The following is a 24,092-nucleotide window of genomic DNA, read 5'->3' as shown; positions in this document are numbered from 1 at the left end:
AAAACATGTTTTCCTGCAAAAACTTTTTGAACTGTCCATAATAACGCAGAACAATAATAAAAAAAAATCTGTTATAAATGTTTGAGCTGAAGGGGTTTAACATCAATGATGAGTCCCTTTGCCAAAAAATAGCTATACATAAATACAAAGACTTGTTGATGTCCTTCTCTGTTTCACTTTGAGTTTTTGCAATATAATCATTAAAAAAAAGCACATTTTCTTCTCGTACAACAATTACAGGCATTGAATTTCACAAACATTATCACAACCTTGCAATTATTTCATTATTAGACACGGTATTCATGCCGATTGCACAGGAAGTGACATCAGATATGTATGGAAGCTTAGGCTATTTTTCTTTTTATTCCACCGAGGAATTATAAAAGGAAATTGTGACTCTTTAACCTTATAATTCTAACTTTAACTTACAACTTTTCTCTCAAAATTAGTTTATATCTCAAACTTCAATTCAGACATTTTGTTCTCACAATTCTGCTCTTTTTGCTCCGAATTGCGAGAAATCTGAATTAAGAGTCTGAATTGTGAGATATAAACTATTTGTAATTTATATAATAATTGAAGAATTGAGAGATATAGACTCAGAATTGCCAAAAAAAAAAAAAAACTGAATTGAGAGATATAAAATTAGAATTGCGATATATAAACTCACAATTCCGCGAGAAAAATCAGAAACGTGAATCAGATCTGAGAGACAATAACCCGGAATTGCTAGGTTTAAACTCAGAATTGTGAGAAAAAAATACAGAATTTTGAAAAAACTAACAAATAATAATCAAAATTTGCGAGATATAAACTTGCAAATGTAGGATATAAATGGCCAATTCTGAGGAAAGAAAATCTGAATTTCAAGATATAAATTAAGAATTACAAGAAAAAATTCTGAATTGTCAGATATGAACTTAGAATTACGAAATAAAAATTGCAGTGTGAGAAAAAAAATCTCAATTAATAGATTTTCAATAGATTCTCAATAAATTTAGAATTACAAGAAAAAAATCTGAATTGTCAGATATAAACTCAGAATTGCAAGATGTAAACTTGCAAATGCAAATTATAAACAGAAAATTCTGAGGAATAAAATCTAAATTACAAGAAAAAAATCTGAATTGCAAGATAAATTTAGAATTAAAAGAAAAAATTAGAATTGCAAGATATAAATTTAGAATTACAAGAAAGAATCTAAACTGCAAGATATAAACTCTAGATTTATGACATATAAGCTCACAATCCTTTGAAAAATAGTATAAAAAATGTAAGTTAAAGTCGCAATAACCTTTTAAATTTTCTTTTATTTTGTAGCAGAAATAAGCTTCCATAAATATGACAGCATCTCACATTGTGGCATTAGAAATGTAAAAACATAAGGCTTCAGAGTCTATGCCTCCAGCGGATAGTCATTTTTTGTACTTTGTACTAAGTAGTTACCACAATCCCTCCAAAACAGGGTGAGCACGTTAAAAGTGTTTGTTTTTGTCTTTTTCATACATAAATACTCCTTACAAAACATAGCAAACCAGAGCAAAACAAACAAATGGAGAAAACAAACAAATTGGCACCGGTCACTTGTGACAGTGTACTATAAAAATAGTTCCTTCTTTTTTCCTGGTGCCTGATTAAAGCAAACACAGGCATGCAAGAGACCAAATCCCAGACCATGAGGATAAGTACAACTGCATCATCCAGCATCAACATCTTTCTTTTTTACTTTCCTTCCTTTTAGCTCTTTCAAAATGTGCTTTGAACACTTTCTTTAAAGTTTACAGTATCATACAAAAAGTGCACCCGGCTAACTGATGCGTGCGTTCCGCCGTGAGAGAGACTTGTGCTTGTGTCTTCAGTTTGACCTGTGTGTTTGGGTTGTTTCGGTGTGTGTGTGGCTTTAAGCCCTTTCTCTGTGCTTCAGACGAGCTGTTTGACAGCTTGAGGACGTTCTGTAACCTTCAACATGTCAGCCGAGGTGTTTGTGTGGATGTCACTTTCTTCAAATGTCTCTCTCTAAACGGTGTGTGTGTGTGTGTGTGTGTGTGTGTCGTTCAGTCCTACTACAGCGAGTCGCTGGTCTCCAGGCCCAGCCTGGTCATGTCGGAGTGGGAAGGATCATTGTCCTCGTCCTCTTCATCCTCTTCGTCCTCCTCCTCCTCCTCCTCGCTGTGACCTCCCATCATGACCTGCTGCATGGCCAGCGTAGCTCCATCTGATGAGAGCGTCTGGAGGCCATCCTCACCCACACCGACTGTTACCATAGTACCTGAGTATGACAAACACAACGCTTCGAATCTGGAGAAAACTGATAAACATAGGCAATTACAACACTTAATCATTATTTTTGAAAATAACATGAGTTATTAATAGTGCTGTCAAACGATTATTCGGGATTAATCTCATCCAAAATGAAAGTTTGTTTACGTAATATATGTGCGTATATTATGTAAATATAAATACACACACGTGCATGTATATATTTAAGAAAACATGCTATGTTTATATATTAAATACATTCATATAAAATGTCAAATTAATATAAACATATACATGTAAATTAATGTATATATTTTCAAAATATATACTGTAAATGAGTGTATTTATTTATATATATATATATATATATATATATATAATAAATATACACATATACTATGTAAACAAAAACTTAGTTACCCTTTGTTACCGCCTTTACTGATGTAGAAACCACATGACAACAGTGCCGTGGACAAATGTGGAAGTAGTGTCTAGCGTCCAGCAAACCACTAGCTTGCTTCAAGCATTACTTATTTACTTCTTCTTGCACGTTTTATGGTGGATTGTGTTACTTATTTATGGAACATAATTACTGTTTTCCGTCTGCCGCTGGTTCTGTCGACAAGGACAGCTCCCGTAAACGTAAGTGTACGGGCCAACCAAACGACCCAAGAAGAGTTTGGGACAAAAGGAGAGAAAGAGCGAGGATCAATATCGGTGTTGCATTTTCTAGATGGAGAGAGCTTCGCGACAAACTTCAACTAGAAAGAGATGGCGATCTCGCTTGTGTTTTACTCGACAGGTGAGTTGCTTGATTCATATCTTTACAGAAAATGTTTTAGCATTAGCATTAAGATTAGCATTATGGTGCATACACACCAAACACGGGGCATCGCTTCTCTAGATCCGCGCGAGGATGCGTCTGATCGCATCTTTGCATTGACTTTGTATGTAATCTACTCGCGCAAATCGTTGAACTCGCGTTTGCTATGTATGCCCAATTATTGTGTTTGAATGTACAACAGTGTTTATTATTTTTTTTTTAAACAAGTGGTAATCGTTTTCATTTCATCTGACTAAACAGTAATCAATTAATCTGATAATTTACTGTCAAATTATATTTGCTGTATTTTTGGGTAGAAGACAACAAATCCCATCATTGCACACTCCTTCTTAGCGTCATCAAACCACACGATTGTTATTGTTTTGGTAGTGCGCCCTCTAGTGGCAGGTCCTACAACCTGTAGCTTTGATCAGTTTTAACAAACAAAAACAACATTAATTTAACCTTTCAGAAATTTTTTTTCTTAGCTTATATATAGATAGATAATGTGTTAATAGTTAAATGTTAATAGTTTTTCTTATATTTTACTAGATTCAGTCTCTATAGCAGGGGTGGGTAATGTTAATCCTGGAGGGCCACTGTCCTGCAGAGTTTAGCTAAACTCTCCAGGGACACAGGCCCTCCAGGATCAACGTTCCCCACCCCTGCTCTACAGATCTGGATGTTGTCAATTAAATTTACTTGTTAGCAGCATTAAAAAAATAATAATAATAATTAAATGAATCGAAAAATAAATAAATGAAATTATTAACTGAAGATAATTACTAAATTCATGAATTACTGATCCACACACACTGTATCAGTAAATATTTGTTTATGTATAGTATATTTAATGAAAATGTTTTTACTTAAAGCAACATTACAAATTCAATTATTATTCAGTTGAATTAATACATTATTCTTCCATAAATGTCGTAACATATTTATGTATTCAATTATAAATTAATTAACCAGTTAAAAAAATAAGAACTAAAATGATTTTTAAACAAGAATTATTAAATTAGGACACAAAATTATTATTACTTACAAATATTTACAAAAATGATAAATTATGCATCCATAATTTCTTTTCATATTTTATGTTATATATTTTTTTCTGCATATTTCTACATGGTGGTCACATCACATGACAAAATTGTTTTGTTAAAGTATTATTTTACTACTACTAATACTATTTTGGTTATTTCTAATAATAACCAACTAAAGAAATATTCAAGAATTTATTTTTTTCTTCATTATGATGTCAAAACAAGTTTTATTGTATACCTTCCTACAAGATCAAAATTTATTTGACTTATATTAAAAATATACTAATCATAAAAGAGGTATTATACAAGTCATTCTGTCTAAATTGCTTTTCAATGTATTTTTGAATAATTGAATAGAAAATGTACCCATGTAAACAAATCAGTCTGGTCTGCTTTGGCAAGCATTACATTATCAGAGCAACCATACAGCTGTGTACTATAACCCAGGCAGAACACCACAGAAACCACACAGCAATGCCCTGGCAATCATCCTATCAAACTAAACTCATGGGCGTACCGTCTTCCATGGTGACCTGTTGCTGGGACACAGAGGAGGCGAGGGAGTTGGGCCAGAAGCGCTGCAGGGGGCGTGTTTGGGGGGTCTTCTTTTTGCTCTTGGGTGTGTCCGAGGAGCTGGCGTCCAGCATGGGCTGAAGGATCCGTCGGCGTGCGTTAATAAACCTGCAGACATCGAGTCAGTCAGAGGCGATCCAGACGACTACACTGACCTGCATACAGTATGAATCAACGTCTGATAACTCACCAGTTGTTAACCTGCAGCAGGGTGAGGTTGGTCTGCAGGGCGATCTGTTTCTTCTCATCTTCTGTAGGGTAAGGGTGCTGGCAGGGGACAGAAATTATTCTCTCTATAGGTTAGTGTCTCTATATGTTAACTGTGTCTTTTTCCGCTTCATTTGAACAATGTGTCTCTGTGGGCCGATCGCCTAAACAGACGCCTGACAGAAAACCTCCAGCGATCAGCGCTCTCTCCAGACGCTTCGTCACATGAGCAGAAGCTATTTGTGAGAGTGAAAATGCTTCTGGAGCCAGTCTTCAACACATAACAGCTCACTTAATTCATCAATACATTTCTGCTTACATTTCTTAATTCATCTAGACATCAATTTATTTTTCTCAGAGTAGCTCTGTGGTCTGATAAGAAGTAGTTTTTCATTTTATTTCAGCACTACAACTTAAATCGTTTTCAATAAAATTTAGATATGAAATAAAGATTATTCAATGAAAATACTTAAAATATTTACAAAGAACAAAAGATTTTACAGTTAAAAAATCTGTATCTTTTTTGCATCATAGGAAAGTTTTGTTTAATATGGACTGCTGGTTGAAAGTTTAGGGTCAGTATTTTTAAAAAGTATTTTTATATATTTATCTATCTATATATATATATATATATATATAAAATACTTAACCAAAGTGACAATTGAAAGCTTTTTTTTTTTTTTTTTAATAAATGTTTTGATATTCTGGATCCTGAAAAAATATTTTTTTAATGATAATGACATGTTTCTTGAGCAGCAAATCAGTATATTAGAATGATTTCTGGAGGATCATGTGACACTGAAGACTGGAGTAATGATGCGGAAAATTCAGCTTTGCATCACAGGAATAAATTAAATTTTACAATATATTCAAACGGAAAACCTGTGTTTTAATTTGTAATAACATTTCACAATTTTAACTTTATTTTCTATTAAATACATATCACCTTAGAGCGCACAAGAGCCTTATTTCAAAAACATAAAAAAATCTTAGCAACTCAAAACTTAAATAGTAAAATACATCTATTATAAACCCACTTTGAATCTTTTTATTATTTGCCATTATAATCATTAATAATAAAATATAATAATTATTATTACTGATAACAGCAGACCAATCATATTATGACTTTACCATAAAATATTCCTATTATACATTACTTCTACTACCCCAATCCAGGTCCACTGTTAACTTATATCCTGCACATTTGAGATATTGGCTGAACTGTATTTTTCACTGAAGTGAACATGAAATGCAGTTTGTAACCCATTTATTTTCTTTTTTTTTTTAAATGTAAGGCTGAGGTTTAAAGAATTAGAGGACTCTTTGTGATCAAACACTCTTTCAGTGAACACTATTAAACAGTGAAGGACATAAAACACTTACACCGATGTGCTGGAAGAGCCAGGAACGCATGACATTGGTGGCGTGTTTGGGAAGGATGCCTCTCTTGGCCTTAGACGAATTGTCCTCCTGACTGAAAAAGTTTAGATCCTGGTTCAACTGCAGCTGAAGCTGTGGGAAATACAGACATGGCTGTCAGGAGTGTGTGTGTGTGTGTGTTTGCTAATGCATAACAGATGATGAAGATGTGCTGCTGAATATGAACGGAGCATGTCTGTTGGCGGCGTCTCACCTGTGAGTTCTGGATGCGTATTGTTCCAGGTGACAGCGTCTGTGTGACCACCTGCCCCTGTGGAGTAACAACTGTAACAGGCTGATACACCGTCCCACCTGGGTTCAAACAAACACACACACAGTCAATATACGATGAAATGAGAGAACGAGGAAGAAAACCGAATCAGAAAGCAGGAGGAAAACACTCAACAGACCTGTGACCACCTGTGTGGGGTTTACGGCTGTGACAGTTACGTTGCCTTGCTGTAAAGCCGCCGCTGGCACCACAATACCTTGAGGACTCATGGCTCCAGAGAACGAGCTCGGTGGCTGTGAGGAGAACGTGTGCAGAGCGGGTTATTTCCCGAGCGGAGCTAATGGAGACAGGGTGTTTTGGAGAGTACCTGTGTGTGTGTTGGGGAGTAGGGACTTCCTGGCTCTCCGCTGAGCAGCGTCTCGCTGTTCATCTTGGTCTTGAGGCAGGCGATGTAGCGGCTGCAGAAATCTTTACACAGGTCATTCACCTTCTCCAGCTCCAGCAGGTGAATCCGTAACACCTGGATGGCCTTCACCATCTGAGAGCACAGTACAGTCATCATCTGAACTTACTGAGCGGTTACAGGCCTGCACGGGCATTCAGATGAATCCAGCCCACTGTATGCTGCATCCACTTCCTCACCAATCATGCAGATCTAGATGGATGCTCAAATGCATGTGTTCAAATTGTAATATTTATTATTATAATGTTTTAGATCCTCATGTTAGGTAGCTGATTAGGCAGCAACCTAACGCCGCTTCACCATTCAATATAAATACTGAAGTTATGGCTAATACAATAAGGATAATAAGCACAAAAAAACAAAACCAGTTGTTTTAGATGCTATACAGTTGGTTACAATGTAAAGCATAAAAATATAAGTTAATTGAGATTTTCTAAAGATTACATTGAAGTGTTGTTTAATTATTATTGGTGTTTTTAAAGTGGGTGTTAGAAAAAAATAGTATGCACAGTTATAAATCCATATCAACTGATGCTGTTTCAATCTTTAATATTGACATATTATATATCATGCATTACTGAATGCACACTGCTGATCAAGTTTGGGGTCAGAATTTATTTTTATATTTTTTTATTAAGAGTTATATTCAGCAACAGATAATTTATAATGTTACGGCTGGTACATTTACAAAAGATTACTTCATCAAGTAAATTGTGTTTAATTAAATTACATAAATTATTACTTATTAGGTTAATATATTAGAATAAATTATTAACAAAGAACAAAGTTCTAAATTCTTTGTGTTTTATATTTTATATTTTACACTACTATACAAAAGGCTGGGATCAGTAAAATGGTTTTATTTCTGCGACAAATTCATTATTCCAGAAAGGATAGATTAAATTGACCAGACTCGTTGTTAAAAGTATTTCTGTTTTTAAATAAATGCTGTAATTCCATTCATCAAAGGATTCCGGAAAACAAGTGTCATGCATACAAAAATATTAAGCAGCGACTGTTTTGAACACTGATAATAATAAACGTTTCTTGAGCAGCGATTCAGCATATCAAAATGATTTCTGAAGAATCGTGAGACACCGGAGACTGCAAATTTCAACATATATTCAACTAAAAAAAAAAAAATTTACATTGTGTTATTCTATCAAAAATGCAGTATTGATCTGCATGATTTGATACTTTTTTTTTTTTTTTTTTACACTAGTGTTAACACTGAAAACCTAGATACTTACCAGATTGTCCAAATCGGGGTCCTCACTGAAGAAAGCCTTGCCTTCTTTCTCCTGGTTTCGCACGAAGTTCTCGATATCCACATCGAAGCTGGCCGAGGTCACGCACTCCGAGCTCTGAGTCGATTGCTCGCATTTCTCAAAGAGCAGCGCCAGCAGGGGGAACAAGGGGTGTCTGACCGTCAACAAACACATCATTTACACACCAAACACACAGTCAACCACGCTTCTTCAAAAACAAGACAAAAGAAAAGAAGCTACCTGTAAATGGCCGTCTTGTAGACCTCCATAGGAGTCTGTGGCTCAGACGGTGCTGAGCTGCTCTCCTCTTCCTCCAAACTCTCCTCCGCTTGTCCCGCCGTCTGCTCTCCCACTTGCATCTGCACGGGACAGAGAGGCCGAGAATGAAGATGTGTGAGGTATGTGGAAGTGAGCAGTGTCAGCTGGGATGTCTGAGAAACACAGCTCTCTGTCACAGACCCCGAGGGCTGACATGGGGTTTCAAAGCATCATTTCACACAAAGGGGCTTCTCTCTCAGTCCTTAGACTACTCCATCTTCTTCTGTCAGATTTAGAAAGCTTTCACAGATTTAACAGTGGTTTTTCACGTTAGTTTCAGACTATTTAGCAGAATAACAATGTGAATATAGAAATACCAGCACATTGAGGCAACTCAACATGCAAGATATGCAGATGTCTTGTGTAATAATCTATTTGGACATCAAAATATATACAGCAAGCCAAGAACCAACAGTTCTTTTGGTTTCTTTTCTCATACATACAGTTTTTTTCTTTGTACTTTATAGTTGGCACAGGCCCACATGATTGAGTGCATGTGACGGAGCGCAACAATAGTGTTGATTGAAAAGGGGGAAATGTTAAAAATATTTCACGACTGCTGGAAAATCTTGGGTTAGTCTCGAGTCTCTCTATCTCTCCATCCGATGCCGCAGAGATCAAACTTCCCAGAATTCACAAGACATCAATCTCAGATTGGGAGATGTCACACTTGCATGCTTATAAAACGTTTACTGAATTTTTTGTACAATATAAAGATGACCGATTGTTGCTTTTTTTAAAAGGGCAATTAAATACACTTTTATATCTTTGGCAACACAAACCTGTTCAGCCTCTTGGTAACCCTCCATGGACACCGATGGGGATGTCATCATAGTTACTGTTGCTGTGGACAACACTTGAGCATCCTATAAAGCTGATCTTCAGCTCCACTGAACTGACACAGTAAAAAAAAAAAAGACAAAGATTCATGTTAAAAACTGCAAAACGGCTCCAGAAAAAAGAACACACACACACATTTACTATGTATATGCATATTTATTTATTTATTTCTGCTCATTTCATAACTTCATTACTAACTCTTTACTCTTCTCTTTTTACTATTACCTTAAAATGTTTAACTTATTGTTATTATTATCATTAACTGTATTTTCCCAGTACACCAAGACAAATTCCTTCACCATGTATACCCACAGTACTTGGCAATACAGCTGATTCTGCTGCTGTATTGTATAAGGGTCATATAGTAGTTTATTTACATGCAAATATAGGTCAGGCCAATTAATCAATATTTAAAACTACTTGTCAAAATTATTTTTGTATTTGAACGTTAGAACCAACCGTGCACGCTTATGAAAATGACTTAATAACATTTTTTGTCGTGTTTTTATTTATTTATTATTAAATCATCACACAGTAAATAGTTTGTAAAATAACTGTTTAATTACACATTTCATTTTACACACACACACACACACACACACACATTTATATATATAATATATATATAAATCAACAATATACATGTAATGAATCACCTGGCTTGCTCTATAAACACCTGTATAGTTTAAAAACGCAAATCAGTTTCTATTGTATTTTCTTCTGCATGCGCTGCCGTGAATCAAAACTTTGTACTTCACATGTAAGTGAGAAAACGACGCATAAAGTCTTGTTTGATTTGATGCATTAACATTCATTTGCTTCAAAACTGAACTTATTCGCTAAACGTGACGAACATCTGCAGTGCTCTCTGCAAACGCGAATATAAATAGTAGCATCGCCGTGATGTAATCTGTACTGCAACATGACTTCAGTGAGCTTTGAATGGGCTTGGAACAACTGCAAATATCGACTTGCTTGTCAACCACTATATTCCCGTAATGTGGTTTTATATCTCCGTCATGGTTTATTTCTTTCTTCAGCCACAGATGACTGTATCTCATCCTCTCTATTACTGTAGGCGCCATGTTTGTAGACGGAGTCTCTGTTCAAACCCATTGCTTATTTGTTCAGATCTATACAGGGTTTTATTGAAACGTTAGACACCCACGAGAACCTTTGGCGAAATTAATATACAATTAAACTGCATAACCTACGTCACATTGCAAAAACACAAACCGCCTTGACTTTTCGCTCACTTATTAAAAACATCGTCTCTGTCTCTTTAAATATAATAAAAAGCCTGCCCATAATCGCCTATCAATCAATCTAAGGGACATCGGGCTCTCCCTCCCCACCAGCGCCGCCGCCATTCGCACTTCTACAAAAGATCATAAAAAAAGAGCTGGGCCTTGACTGCGAGTCGAGCCAGAAAATCTCCCGAAACCGCCGTCCAAATATCCGATTTCAGCCCAAAACCGTCCAGACCGCGCGCCTCCCACGGAAGCGCCGAGTGCTTCTTCAGCGCGCGGCCCAGATCGCTTGATTGATAGGGAGTCGGAAAAGAAGATTTTGAGTGACAGCTTACCTTCGTGCCAATCTTCGTCACAATGACAAGCGGCTGCAGCAATCGGGACCCGCTGCTCTTCCATGTCGTCACAGCGTAACGGCACGCAGGCAACTTTGCTCATGAATATTTATGAGGTGGGAGGAGACATTACGGTATAGAGGAAAAGCGCTCGCCCCCTGAGACTTCTGTCTGTAGGGGCAATGTTGCATGCATATTATTACAAAAGAGAGTTTTATACGGTACGGTTGATTTTTAAACGGTCATTCAGAGCGTTAAATAAAAGAAAATAAATAAAGCACAGTGTGAAAATGTTAAAGTTCCAACTACTTTATTTTTTTGCTTTCCCTTTCTTGTTTTTTTTTTTTTTTTTTTTTTTTGTAAATTCAGCTATTTATAAACTGACGTAATTTAATGGCATGCTTCTTAGAGCTTTTCATTTTGAGCTGCTTTCACCCATATCAGTCTCTTAAAAAAAATTAATCTGAAATTTTATAATCAATCTAAATGCGCAACAAAATGGGGTGACTCAAACAGAGCAAAGGCAAAAATATATATAACCACCAGAGAACTTAAATTCTGGGAATTCAGTTAAGTCTCCACCCCCATAGAGTCTCTGGAGTTTGTTAAGTTCTTCACTGAAAGCTTTCTCATATTCTGGTCCAGCATCAGGGCCACCAGAGGCTCTATGGACAACACAGAGGTTTATTAAAAATATATGAGAAGTTTGATATATATATTGGAGTGCATGGTATGTTTTAATGGTATTTGATTTATGTAGTATATACTGGCTCTTTGTGGAATATTCCCTTATCTTCTCTAGAAAGAGTTTCTGTATTGGATCCAGCTGTGCTGCAGATGTGAGAGAAATCCCTGTTAGTTGTTACACATAAATATGCAGTTCTTAAATGTCAATATCAGCCAGAATGCTTTTACTATGTGCTTTGATAACAATTTTAACATCACAGTAAAAGTATTTGCATTATGAAAAGCAAAAAAGCAAAAAGAAAAACAAACTGATCCATAATGAAGGATGTCAAGAGACAGACATCAGTCCACCCTCTTGTGGTAAAGATCAGAATAGCTTTGGAACTTTAAAACTGAGTATAACTAAAGTCGTTTTAGGGTTAGGCCTAACATGACAAGAAACAATCCATAAATACAAATTTAAGATTTATACATGAGTCTGTTGCACTATAAAAACGAATGCAAAGTAATTATGGAAGGTAAATGTATATCAACAATGAATTATGCATTTCTGAAAACTGCATAGAGCTTATGAATTTTAACTTTATGATAATATAACATTTGCAACATCTTGGAGTAATGTCCCACAAATAACTGTAAACAGAAAATAGGGAGGGTGCATAAACAACAACAAAATATTCCTATTTTGTGTAAGATTTATGCAGGTATTGAATGTAGGAAGCGTGAAATGTACCCTCAGTTAACTCTTCAGTTGACTTTCCTCTAAAACCTTGGTTTGCACTAGAACTGTGTCATTAGATTGATAGATCTTTAAGCATCACCAAACATTTCTGACATACTGTAGCATCCACAGCTTTACTTAGAGAGGCTGATGTGGTCTCAACAACAGGAAGATGCTTAGTTGATTGAGGTAAAGAGATGATGCTATAGACTTGAATGGCTTCTTCATGACAAACTTTGGTTTGGGTTGGAACTTCACCTGAGGCAACAGCCTTAGCTTCAGCACTGGAAATATCTAGTATGGAGTTAGCTGTACCATCTGTTAGGATGCTCACTTGGCCAGAAGATGGTTTGTCTGCTTTGACATTTGAAGACCAAGTGGGAGCTAGAAAGTCTTTAAATTGAGTGGATTGAGGCTGTGAGGAGTTTACCAAATGACCGTTCTTATGCGCAGATGAAACTTCAGGAGATGTCATCCCTTTGGAAGCCACCATAACATCAGGCATGTAAACTGCTTCATTAGTTTTCTGACTTCTGAGGGGTTTGCTGAAGCTTGCCTGATATTTGTAGTCATCTCTCCTTGAGCTGAAGCCTCTCGTGGAGCATTCATTGTGGATGATTCAACAGCATATTTTGTATTCAACATTTCAGTGTGTGCTTTATTATGCAGACTTGCTGTATTACTATCCACAGCATCTTTTGATGGAAGGGTGCTGGAAGGGAATCATAGATGATGCCAATAAGGAAACATTTTAAAGAGGTGCCTCAATATTCCTAAAATAAGACACCACACAGCAAAAAGTCAAAGTGCAATAAAAATCACAATAACGTCTACTATATCTAATAGGCTTCTTTACATTATTGGCTTTGGTGCAGAGAGGTGTCAGTGGAGGAACGTTCTTTTGAATCCAACTATCCAGCCAATGAACTGAATTAAAGATCCACAAAGTTATTGAATAATACTATAGCTGACATCTGAACAAGACATTTGTAAAGAAATGGACAAAGCTCTACATATTCTTGTAATAAGAGGGTAATTTCCGCACTTTTCCATGAATCTGAGACTTTTGGATTACAATTAGGCATTTGTTTTTCATAGACACCGCTTGTTTACAAATCAGGACATAGTGTTCAATGGTCGTTAAAACTGGATTCAAAGATGCTCATTTAAAAACGCATATATAGACGAAAAAAAAAAAAAACACTATTACTGTGCAATAAGGAAAAAAACATGCACAAGTATAATTCATTTTTTAATTGTTCAGTGAAGCTTAAAGGCGTTGCATAATCTAAATGACACGCAATCCATAGTATGTCGCTTTCTCTATTTTTACAATGTTGAAAAAAATTAATTGCCATCAGCAAAAGGTTAAATACTTACCGTTTCGAAAGCTTAATTAACTGAATAAACGGCTTGCAAAAAAAAAAAAATAAAATAAAAAATAACAATTCAAACTTTGCATTACATCTTGGTCCAATTGAGTTTTATTTTCAACATTAAGACAACACCACTGCTTCTACATTGATAACAATACGCTGTCATCAACATATTTACTTCTCAGTTTTTAATATATTATACTCCATTCAAAGTTTTAAACATAGACACATATATTACTGTTCAATGGGGCTTTGCTCATTAAAAAATAATGAAGGTACGGGCAAAACTTCTGGCCTGAAATGTACAAGTGTGCGTGATGAGAAATGAGGGAAGGAGAGAAAGAAAAGAGGGGATAAAAGAGAGGAAAAAAAGAAAAGATGTGTGACCACGACCCCTTGCATTGTCTGGAATATTCTTTGAGATGAGGTTTGGGGAAAGTGACCCGGCAGAAAGCATTCAAAGCACTACGAATCACTCTCTCTCATATATACACACATACACACATAGAAAAACCAAGAGGAATAACTTGCTGGCCCAACAATAGCTGTTTTCCTTGATCACTCTGGCGTCTCACTAGCACAGCAGTGGAATATTAATGTGTGTATTGCATCTAGACAGGAAAACACACAAATTCAACATATTTCATTATCTGTAAAAACAGTGCACTCTTTCTAAGACATATCTGAAGACGTTTGCAGCAAATATGGGTGAAGATTGATCCCTTTTGCTCACTGGTTCATTGTTTCAACATCGTTTCTACACGCTGCAATTTCCAAACCTTTAACACTACAAACCATTTTGCCATTTTTCCGCAAATAAACAACAAAAAAGCAAATAAGAACACGGCTACAAAACATGAACTGTTTTAAATATGACATAACCACAGTGTTGATCGCTAATGCCTAACAACATCACAAGAATAAAAAAAAACAACATACATAAATCAAAAACTGAACTTATTAGTAATGCAGTATCAAACTTAAATATAGTACTTTATATTAAGTAGTTTACTTTGTGATGCACCACAATAAAACTAAGAACATCAGGGAACTGAAGAACATAGATTTTTGTGGGGCCTTTTAGGGACATTTGATAAATATGATTATTGATTTATTTTATTGTAGTTTCTGCTAGAAAATGCTTCTGATCACCTTTAAAAAGCTGCTATGATATTTCAGTTGGCCTCTAAGATGTGTCCTGTTCTCAATAGCATAAAAATAAATAAAAGCTACATAAAATTAAATGCTGAAAAACACAATTCCTTGTTTATATTATACTAGTCTTTCCATGGAGCATTTGTGGCCGTATCTTTTCAAGACTTGCTGAAAATTTCCCTGAATATGCTCACATTTAATGAACCCTCAAAAACAACAACAACAAAAAAACATCTTGACTACATTCATTCAGTTGTTGAACGATCACCAAACAACTTTCAGTTAAAACTGAACAGAAATAAATGAGTCGGTTGAAACTAGAGAGGCTTGCCAGCAAAACCCGGTTTTAGTTTTTAGTGTTAATGACTGAAATTATAGAATCAAATGTTGAACAGCCAGTAGTAAGACTATTAGGATGAATCTCACAAAAACATCTAAAAATTTGAAATATTTCAGGACCATTCTATTTTATGATTCTCATTACTGTAATAGAACAGTTTTATTTTTTAAATTACAACGGTTTTTCATATGTAAACCTGCATAAATTAAAAGCAGTACAATAAATATTACCAGCATGTATAAATACACAACAACTAAAATAATATATCAGCATTAGTTTTTCCACATTACAGTTATGAGAATTCTATATATTTTTTGAATTATGCAAATAAGGTTTCATGAGATTCACCCCCAATGACGGATTTCACTGGAACGGCACTTCATTTGGAACGTGTCATCATTCTAGAATGAAAAGAATATCGTTTCAAATGGCATAACTGTTCCCGGGTCATTAGAGTGTTTAATACAACTACTGTATGTTTGACTCTTTAAGACTTCAACAGCATCCTGAGACATCCTTCACATCGTTAGGGAACTGAAAGCTTCCCTCTACAGCACATCCTTCATTTTCTCTCACACACTTTGAAAAGCTATCAAGGACAATAAAGATCCAGTCGGGATCACTGATTTAGACGGTTACAGCATTTTGCAGACTCACAAAGGCTTGTGCAAATACACACACATTCACACTCTGGGATTCATGATGCTGGGTGGAGTGGGACTGTCACATTAGGCTGGTGGGCTTTCACCACGGAGGAGTAGTGGATATGGATTCTGGGGGGGGGTCAAAAGGTCAGGCCAGACAACGTGGGTCAGGGTTCATCAAAGAGCTGAAGGTCCAGTCGCACCACAATCTCTCCTGTAGGGACTTCGTGTAAAAGCAGACGCTTGGTGATGGGCCCCTTAGAGCCCTGGTCCTTCTTGATGTCGGCCAGCCGAATCTCCGTCCTGCCCAAGAAATCTACAAAGACCAAGAGAGAGAAAGAAAAACTCGATGTGGTTATGATTATAAACTACCTTTCAACAGTTTGGAGTCGGATTTTAAAAGGTTTAGGAAAAAAAAGTATCTTATGCTTATCAAGGCTGCATTTAAAAAAATAATCAAAAATACAGTATAAACAGTTATATTCTGAAATATTTTTACAAATTTAAAATAACAGTTTCCATTCTCAGTTTTAAAATGTAATTTATTCTTGTAATGGCAAAGCTGAATGGCTAGCAGCCATTATTTGAAATGTATTTTTTGTATGTACACACACACACACCCAAAAAGTTTATTTTCAAAAACCGATAACTCAGTTTTTTTAACTTTTTCAAAAGTCATGTTTTTTTATTTTAAACATGTATTTATTGTGTTTTTTGTTTTAGTTAGTTGTATTTTTTTGTTTTTTGATTGAGATTAATTGGAATTGAAATTGGAATTCGATTTTTGAAAATTGTTATAAACGTAGTCATCCATTTTTGCAAATAAACTCTTCATATATACTCTTTTCACATATATACTGCATTAAGATTTTTTAATGTTCTTAAAGATTTTCTGTTTGAATATACTTTTAAATGTAATTTATTCCCTTATGCAATAGAAATCTTTTGTAACAATATACACTACCATCTTTTCACCATAATTAAAAAATATGTTTGGAAGAAATTAATAGTTTTGTACAGCAAGGTTGTATCAAATTGATAAAAAGTGATAGTAAAGACTTACATTGTTAGAAAAGATTTATCTTTTTTGAATAAATGCTGTTCTTTTTATCTTACTCTTCAAAGAATCCCCCCCAAAGTATCACATTTTCCTGAAAACTAAACAAAAATTTACAGCATAACTGATTTCAACATTTATACTAAATGATAATAAATCAGTAATTTAGAATGATTTCTGAAACATCACGTGACACTGAAGAAAATCACAGAAATAAATCATATCTGAAAGTATATTAATATCACTATTTTCATTATTTTTAATGCATTGCAGCCTTGTTAAGTAGATTACCGTATTTTCCGGACTATAAGTCGCACTTTTTTTCATAGTTTGGCTGGTCCTGCGACTTATTTATCAAAATTAATTTGACATGAACCGAGAGAAATGAACCAAGAGAAAACATTACCGTGTACAGCCCCCAGAGGGCTCTCTGTTGCTCAATGCTCCTGTAGCCTACACTGAAAACATAGAGCGCCCTCTCGTTGCTGTAGACGGTGATGTTTTCTCTTGGTTCTTGGTTCGAAATAAATGCGACATAGTCCAGTGCGACTTATATATGTTTTTTTCCTCATCATGACGTATTTTTGGACTGATGCGACTTATACTCAGGTGCGACTTATAGTTGAAAAGTAATTTTTTACGTTTAAATGTTCTAAATCTTACTGATCCCACACATCAGCAAATATACCTCCTGATACGTTTGATTAAATGTGGGAGCATACTGTACATACAGTGAATGAGTATACTGACCGTCCGGGGAGAACTGATCCCTCTCAAACACAGTGATGCACAGCACATCCTGCTCCAGGTCTTTGATGAAGAACTGGCAGTTTGAGTTCCACTTCGGGTTCAGTGTGTCCTGCAGCGTCTTCGTGACGTGACACTGAGAGCCCATCGTCACCTCACAGTACGGATTACTCTTCCCTGCACACAAACACACACACACAACGGCCATTTATGACACGATCAATAAAATACTAAAATGCTTCTACCCTCATAAGCAGTATTCAGTCTTTACCATTCGAGCGGCAGGGCTTCAGCTCAATGCCTTCAACAATGTTCACCATCAGCCGCCCGATACCAGTGGCCCTCTGAGACCTCACTGCAAACACAACAGAAACACAACACCAGTGCTTAGCAAACACTCAGAGCATTCACAGCTTTATTAAATCAGCGAGGGCTTTGTAAGGAAAGACGCGAGACAAACCTAAGTAGGCTTTCTCTCTCTTCTTCTTCTCCGTTTCAATGAAGAGCTCAGAAGCCGCTTTGATCTTCTGCACCCAAGCTGTCCTGCAGGATGGTCAAGATTATTATGAGCGTGGGTATTGTAGGTTAATAGGTATAGATTTAAAAAATAGGCAAGAAATTGGAAAATACCGCTCGTTGATGCTCTCAGCCCGAATAGTGTAGACTCTGTCGATGTGAGATATGTGGAATATGGGTTCATCTCCAGAAGGATCGGTGGGCAGCTTCACCAGCACCTCATTGAGAAAGATGGGCTGCAGAGGTCAGCGAGTCAGGTTAAAGGTCAAGGAATGAGTATTCTATTAAAGGTCAAAAACGGATTGCAAAGAAACACGATTTCTAAGAATGTCTCACCGTTTTGTACATGCGATACTGCAGGTGGGATTTCGAACTAAAGACTTTGTCCGTTCCAGACGAGCCCAGAGGTTTGATGATCTGCGTGAGGAGCAGGAAATCGTTAAACAGGAAGCCGTAAAGCTCCTTGTTGCTTTTGGCTTTGTAGAGTTTTCCACTGTGCAGGAACTTCCGAGGGCCCAGACAGTTTGTAACCGAGTTGAACACAAGTTGCTGTAAAAAGAGAGGAAATAAGCTTTAGGTAACACTTCATTTTAAGGATCACTTTTCTCGCTATTAACGGTTTGCTTATTAGCATGCATATTACTAGCATATCGGCTGTTTATTAGTACTTATAAAAGCACATATTAATACCTTATACTGTATGAGCATATTTTAGATTCCTTAATATTCTACCCATACCCAAACTTAACAACTACCTTAATAACTATTAACATCTGAAAATTAGGAGTTTATTGAGGGAAAACTCATTACAGAACAACCTTTATTGCAGAGGTTTAATCTATATTGTCATGAGAAAACAACTTGACAAAACAGTATGTTCAAAGTCTAAGGTTCAGTAAAAAATGTCTTTTTTTAAGAAAGCATGTTCATTGTTCAGAAGTTACAAAAGATTTCGATTCAAAACGAATGCTTTTCTTTTAAACATTCTATTCATCAAAGAATTCTTAAAAATGCTTCCACAGAAATGTTATTAGGCATTTAACGGTTTTCAACAGTGATGATTTCTGAAGGATCATGTGACACTGAAGACTGCAGGAATGATGCTGAAAATTCAGATTTGCATCAAAGGAATTAATTACATTTGTACATTTCTATATTCTAATAGAAAATAGTTATTTTACATTGTAATAACATTCCACAATATTACTGGTTTTTACTGTATTTTTGATTAAATAAATGCAGCTTTAGTAAGCAAAAGACTTAAAGCAAAAAACTTAGTAAGTTTTGAATGATTCTGTAGTTTAATGACAAATATTGCACCACACTTTCCTAGGTTTTTTTTTTTTTTTTTATTGGTGCATATGAAAATGGTTTCTTAAAAGCTAATTAAATAGAATCCAGTGAAAACAAGTCTGTGGACTGTTTATGCGCCAGGATTGTGTTATGGTACCTCTGAAAGCCCCTCACACTGCACATGTGCCTGGATCCACTCCAGCCGGTCCGAGTTTTCTTTCTCTCGCACGCCTTCGTTGACCTGCGAGCACAGCTCTTCAGCCTTCTCCAGAGCCAGCCGCAGGTGACTGTGGTCCGGGTGGCTTTCTGGAGTGTTCTCTAAAATCTGTGCATGGATGGAGAAGAAACAAGAGACGATGGCTCCAGATACAAAAAGCCAAAGGGAAGTAAGTACAGATGGCGATGAATACATTGCTCCTTTATTTGCTATTTAGCACATAGAGTTTGGTTTTCAGTGTGTCACTGGATCTTAATACAGTAGTTATGAAATAGTTGATCATCAGCTTACGTTTTTAATGATGAGGGGGTATCGGGTGACTCTCTGCATGGGTTTGAGGAGGAAGCTGGACAGGGGCATTCCCTTACAGCGAGGGTCCATCGCCAACCGCTATAAAACATGCAAACATACATCAATCAATCAATTTCTTTAGCCCTTTATACAATGCAGATTATACAATACAGATGATGAATTAACAATCAATTAACATTGTGGCTTTTCTTCAAACAATATAAAATTGTTGTGAAAGCATGATTTAAAATTACTTGTTATTACAATTAAAATTCGTTACAATACCACACCAAAAACAGAAACGGGACATTTTAATAAAAAGCTTGATTAAGGCATAGTCTCACCTTAACGAACTCTTTGAATTCGGGCACCTCGTCTGTTTTCTGCTGAATGAGGGTGGCGCCGTTGAGCTGGCAGCTGCAGAAGCGGATGTACGGCTGCATGTGAGGAAGCTGAGCCGTCAGGATGTCACCAATCATCTTCACCGGCATGCGCTCGCCCGACATCTTCTTCCTCACTCGCAACGCCCTGCAGACAGTCAGAGAGGCAAACTGGGTAAGCCACATAATGCTCATTATATTGAGCTCCTTCTGATCTATTCTTATAGTTGTCTTAACATCACTTTCATGAAGCTGTGAAGTGTGAAAATAAAATAAGCTGGCATGCTGCATTACTTTAATACATACTGATGCCCTGCATTCTCATTAACAGCTAGAAAGCAGTTTCTATTGTAGAATAAACACAACTGGAGCTTAAACTGATGATGATGGAGTCAGGATTTCAATCAGTAGGTGGCATACTTGAGCAGTTTAATGTTGCACATGATCAGCTCTTTCCAGTTGACAAAGATCATGGCTACCTCCTTCTCCGTCAACAATTCTGACTCCAGCAAAGGCTTCTGGAACGTCTGAAAACAAATATAAATATATATAGTATTTGCTATTACAGCTAATATTCATTGGGTGAATGTAAAGAAATACAATATTTTGTCACCAAATATGGATTATATTAATGCATCACTGGCGTCTTTTGTGTTTTACCTCCGTGACTAGCTGCAGGTCATTGACATAGTTCTCTTCTGTGACAATAAGTTCATGTATGTAACCCTGCCTCTTCCGTTCCACTGGGGTCAGCATGTCGAGCAGGTGGAGGTCGGCACACCCTGTGAAACACACAGACGTCATGCAGTCACATCTCACGCTTACATTAATGCATTACAAAATGATTAATAAAACATTAGTACATTAATTCAGTTGTAATTCAAGCAACAAAAATCAAGCACTTATAACAAACTTGTATTACTTTGGTAAGAATAATACTTTAAATTAAAAGCTGAGTGTATTTTCTCTTTGCATTAAGCAAGCACTATATCATGATTATTGCAAAACAAAGGGCCTGATATGAAGCGTATTACACTTATCAAATAAATATCTGGACATGCAACATTGATTTGTATTGAACTTACTTTATTATGTGAGAAGAAAGAGATGACGGGGTGATTCGAGGCATAACTGGCAGTTATTGTAGGAACACACTTCAACCATACAAAAATATTCGACCGCAGAATGCTGCGATTGCCCAATCAGAATCAATTCTTCCAGACAGCTGTGTAACTAAATGTTCATTTGCTTCTATAGAATATGCATGCAGGCATCTTTATTTATTGAATTATAATTGTGCTTTCAAAAACATTATGCATGTGATATTGACACAGTTGCTTCATCTGGCAGCAGATTGAAAATAAATAAATAAAGCCAGTCTGCAGTTTCCATGAAGTTTTTTTTAATGGTTACACATTTGTTATAAAGGTGGTATGACACTTTGTTTAAAGCTAGGATTGTTGTATATTGTTGAGTTTTTAACTGTACATTCATTTTATTTGGATAAAATGCTTTAATAGTCAAGTACAACGGTTAATGTTTTGGACATTTTGGTGAAATATTCAGAACAAATGCATTGTATTACAGAGTACTGAATGGGAAGGAAGCAGTCGTGCTTCTGAGGATGGGTATGTTCACTTAAAATAAAAACAAAACCAAAAATGTTGCAAAAGACTGATTTTGGACATGATGGACAGTCCATCAAGCCGATAATAAAGCAGCAATCTCAAATAATTTTACACTGTGGAATCAATGAAGAACCACACAGACATCATTTCATGTCTTGTTTCTCAGCAATTACAACACTGTTATGAGGCAGATGAAAAAATAAAATAAAATTATATATATATATATATATAAAAAAAACTTTTCTGTGTTGCCAGTACAATACTGTAGGAGTACAAATTAATGCCATGCTTTGTTGGCTTTCTAAAAACCAGAAAAAACAAACAAAAAAAACAACAACAGAGGATGATCTAAAAGGCCGTAAAACTAAGTCTCTTGATCTTATATTTCAGAGAAAATTCCAGTCTTTCATGTTTCACTTGTAGATGTCCATTTATTTATAAGCATTTGTGGTTAAAAGGGTATTAAGCTTATATTCAGTACATGAATGTTTTCCTTAATGCCATTTAGGGTTTCATTCAAAGCATGACAACTCAAGTTCATCAAACTGGACTTCTAAATGCTCATATTCACTACTTGTACTTTCATATTTTTGTTTTTCAGTAAAGGACGGTGTACATACTGCAGTGGATTTTTTTTTTTTTAACACTATGCATAACTTTTGATCATTATAAAAATAGTGAGCTGTTATATCAAGAACACCTCGAAATCTAGTGTTCTCAAAAGTCAACAACATTTAAAAAAAATAACTGCAAATTCAATCAACAGGACAGAATGATGACAGCAAACGATTGAGAATACAAAACAAAAGCATTCATCCATCTATACGGGAAATTAACCCTCTGAAAATCCAACCATGTAAGGAAACCCTTCAAGAGGACGTCACTTCCAGCAATATTTTTTTTACATGTACGCACTCTCTCTATCACTGTACCATTATCCTTAAATGACAGTTGTGCAGTTTCTTTTTGGTTAGCAAAACCAATTCTCAACCCCATCACACAAACACAATGAAACAAACGATCAAAAACAAAACAAAAACAACTACAACAAACAAACAAACAAGAAACCAGCAAGCACACAAACACAAATCAATTCATCCACTGTTTTGGTATGAACGTGTAAGAAACAATGACAGAGAGAGGCATGTGACTGGACCGGATGAACTGAGACGCCCTTCCTGTCCATCAGATTGACTGACAGCACCTGTGTGCACTGGAAGGGGTTGTTCTGAATGACACACAATAGTATTCTACATGAAGTCCTCATATCCGACCATTTGAGGACACTTGACATGGTATATACTTGTTTTCGAGATCACTTGACTTGTTTTAGACACACTTTGGCATCTGAAAGGTATGACATCTTGATATTTTAATTGGTCGGATATGCTGAGCACATCGCTATGTCTTAATTCCACATATTAGAGCTTTGATGAGTTGGCAATGACACTAGTAAACACGTCAGTTATGACACGTTTGATGCTGCACCTCGTTACGTCATGACTCATGAATAGTGGGTCATTTTGTGGTGCCATGGTCCAATGAGAAACCCAGGGGCGGGGCTTGGAGGAGCGAAAGCGTGCATTAGTCGGATGAAGCGGTGGAACTTAACACTGAATGGAATCACATTTTGATTGGTTGCTTCATAACAGCTTTTTTTACCCACAACCTTTTTGGGCGAGATCACAGAAAGCCACAAAAGGACCCACTATCCAGCACTCTTTTAGTTTTTTTTGATTAGTGTTTAAATTCAAATGTACAAATTCAGTGCGAATGATTAATTTCATGAATTTGTCATAGGAAAAAGGAAAGAGATCCTTCCAAAATTAGGCATTCTTGTTTATTTAATTGCTTTAATGAGGAGGATGCTGGCTGGCAATTTTGCCCAAGAGTCTACGGTTCTGAATATTGAGGTTAACGACTGCTCTCTGTCGTATTCGTCTCTTCTGGCCACAAAGCCAGCTGTGTGTGGGGGGAAGGGGGGGCAGTCACATGATCAAT

At 36.1% G+C, this 24,092-nt stretch overlaps 2 protein-coding genes across 6 annotated transcripts in view; both read right to left on the bottom strand.

Annotated features, from left to right (window-relative positions):
• Nucleotides 1–1,475: 1,475 nt before the first annotated feature.
• LOC113098191 (homeobox protein PKNOX1-like) lies at nt 1,476–11,144 on the bottom strand. 2 transcript variants are annotated; one of them, XM_026263172.1, is made up of 11 exons: nt 11,040–11,144; nt 9,397–9,509; nt 8,537–8,655; nt 8,279–8,450; nt 6,933–7,103; nt 6,744–6,858; nt 6,548–6,645; nt 6,298–6,426; nt 4,895–4,971; nt 4,649–4,812; nt 1,476–2,269 (listed from the first exon to the last, which is right to left on the bottom strand). In XM_026263172.1, exons 2-11 carry the CDS (start codon nt 9,445–9,447, stop codon nt 2,064–2,066), a joined length of 1,302 nt encoding a protein of 433 aa, XP_026118957.1. In that variant the 5' UTR covers nt 9,448–9,509; nt 11,040–11,144; the 3' UTR covers nt 1,476–2,063. The 2 variants fall into 2 exon arrangements, with proteins under 2 accessions (XP_026118957.1, XP_026118958.1); XM_026263173.1 differs by lacking the exon at nt 11,040–11,144 and adding an exon at nt 10,111–11,019.
• Nucleotides 11,145–13,913: 2,769 nt separating this feature from the next.
• LOC113098221 (intersectin-1-like) overlaps nt 13,914–24,092 on the bottom strand; it is a 42,240-nt gene continuing 32,061 nt past the window's right edge. For all 4 annotated transcript variants that reach the window (XM_026263222.1, XM_026263223.1, XM_026263219.1 and 1 more), the window contains 11 exons: nt 21,124–21,245; nt 20,884–20,990; nt 20,428–20,611; nt 20,084–20,182; nt 19,733–19,900; nt 18,619–18,831; nt 18,397–18,518; nt 18,227–18,309; nt 18,038–18,121; nt 17,770–17,943; nt 13,914–16,278 (listed from right to left, as the gene is read on the bottom strand). In XM_026263222.1, coding sequence (XP_026119007.1) covers nt 16,130–16,278; nt 17,770–17,943; nt 18,038–18,121; nt 18,227–18,309; nt 18,397–18,518; nt 18,619–18,831; nt 19,733–19,900; nt 20,084–20,182; nt 20,428–20,611; nt 20,884–20,990; nt 21,124–21,245 — 1,505 coding nt within the window. In that variant the 3' untranslated portion in view covers nt 13,914–16,129. The remainder of the gene's footprint in view (nt 16,279–17,769; nt 17,944–18,037; nt 18,122–18,226; nt 18,310–18,396; nt 18,519–18,618; nt 18,832–19,732; nt 19,901–20,083; nt 20,183–20,427; nt 20,612–20,883; nt 20,991–21,123; nt 21,246–24,092) is intronic.

Source organism: Carassius auratus, unplaced genomic scaffold, assembly GCF_003368295.1.
Source record: "Carassius auratus strain Wakin unplaced genomic scaffold, ASM336829v1 scaf_tig00216437, whole genome shotgun sequence".
In the NCBI taxonomy this organism is placed as follows: domain Eukaryota; kingdom Metazoa; phylum Chordata; class Actinopteri; order Cypriniformes; family Cyprinidae; genus Carassius; species Carassius auratus.
This window is presented reverse-complemented; position numbering and strand designations above follow the sequence as displayed.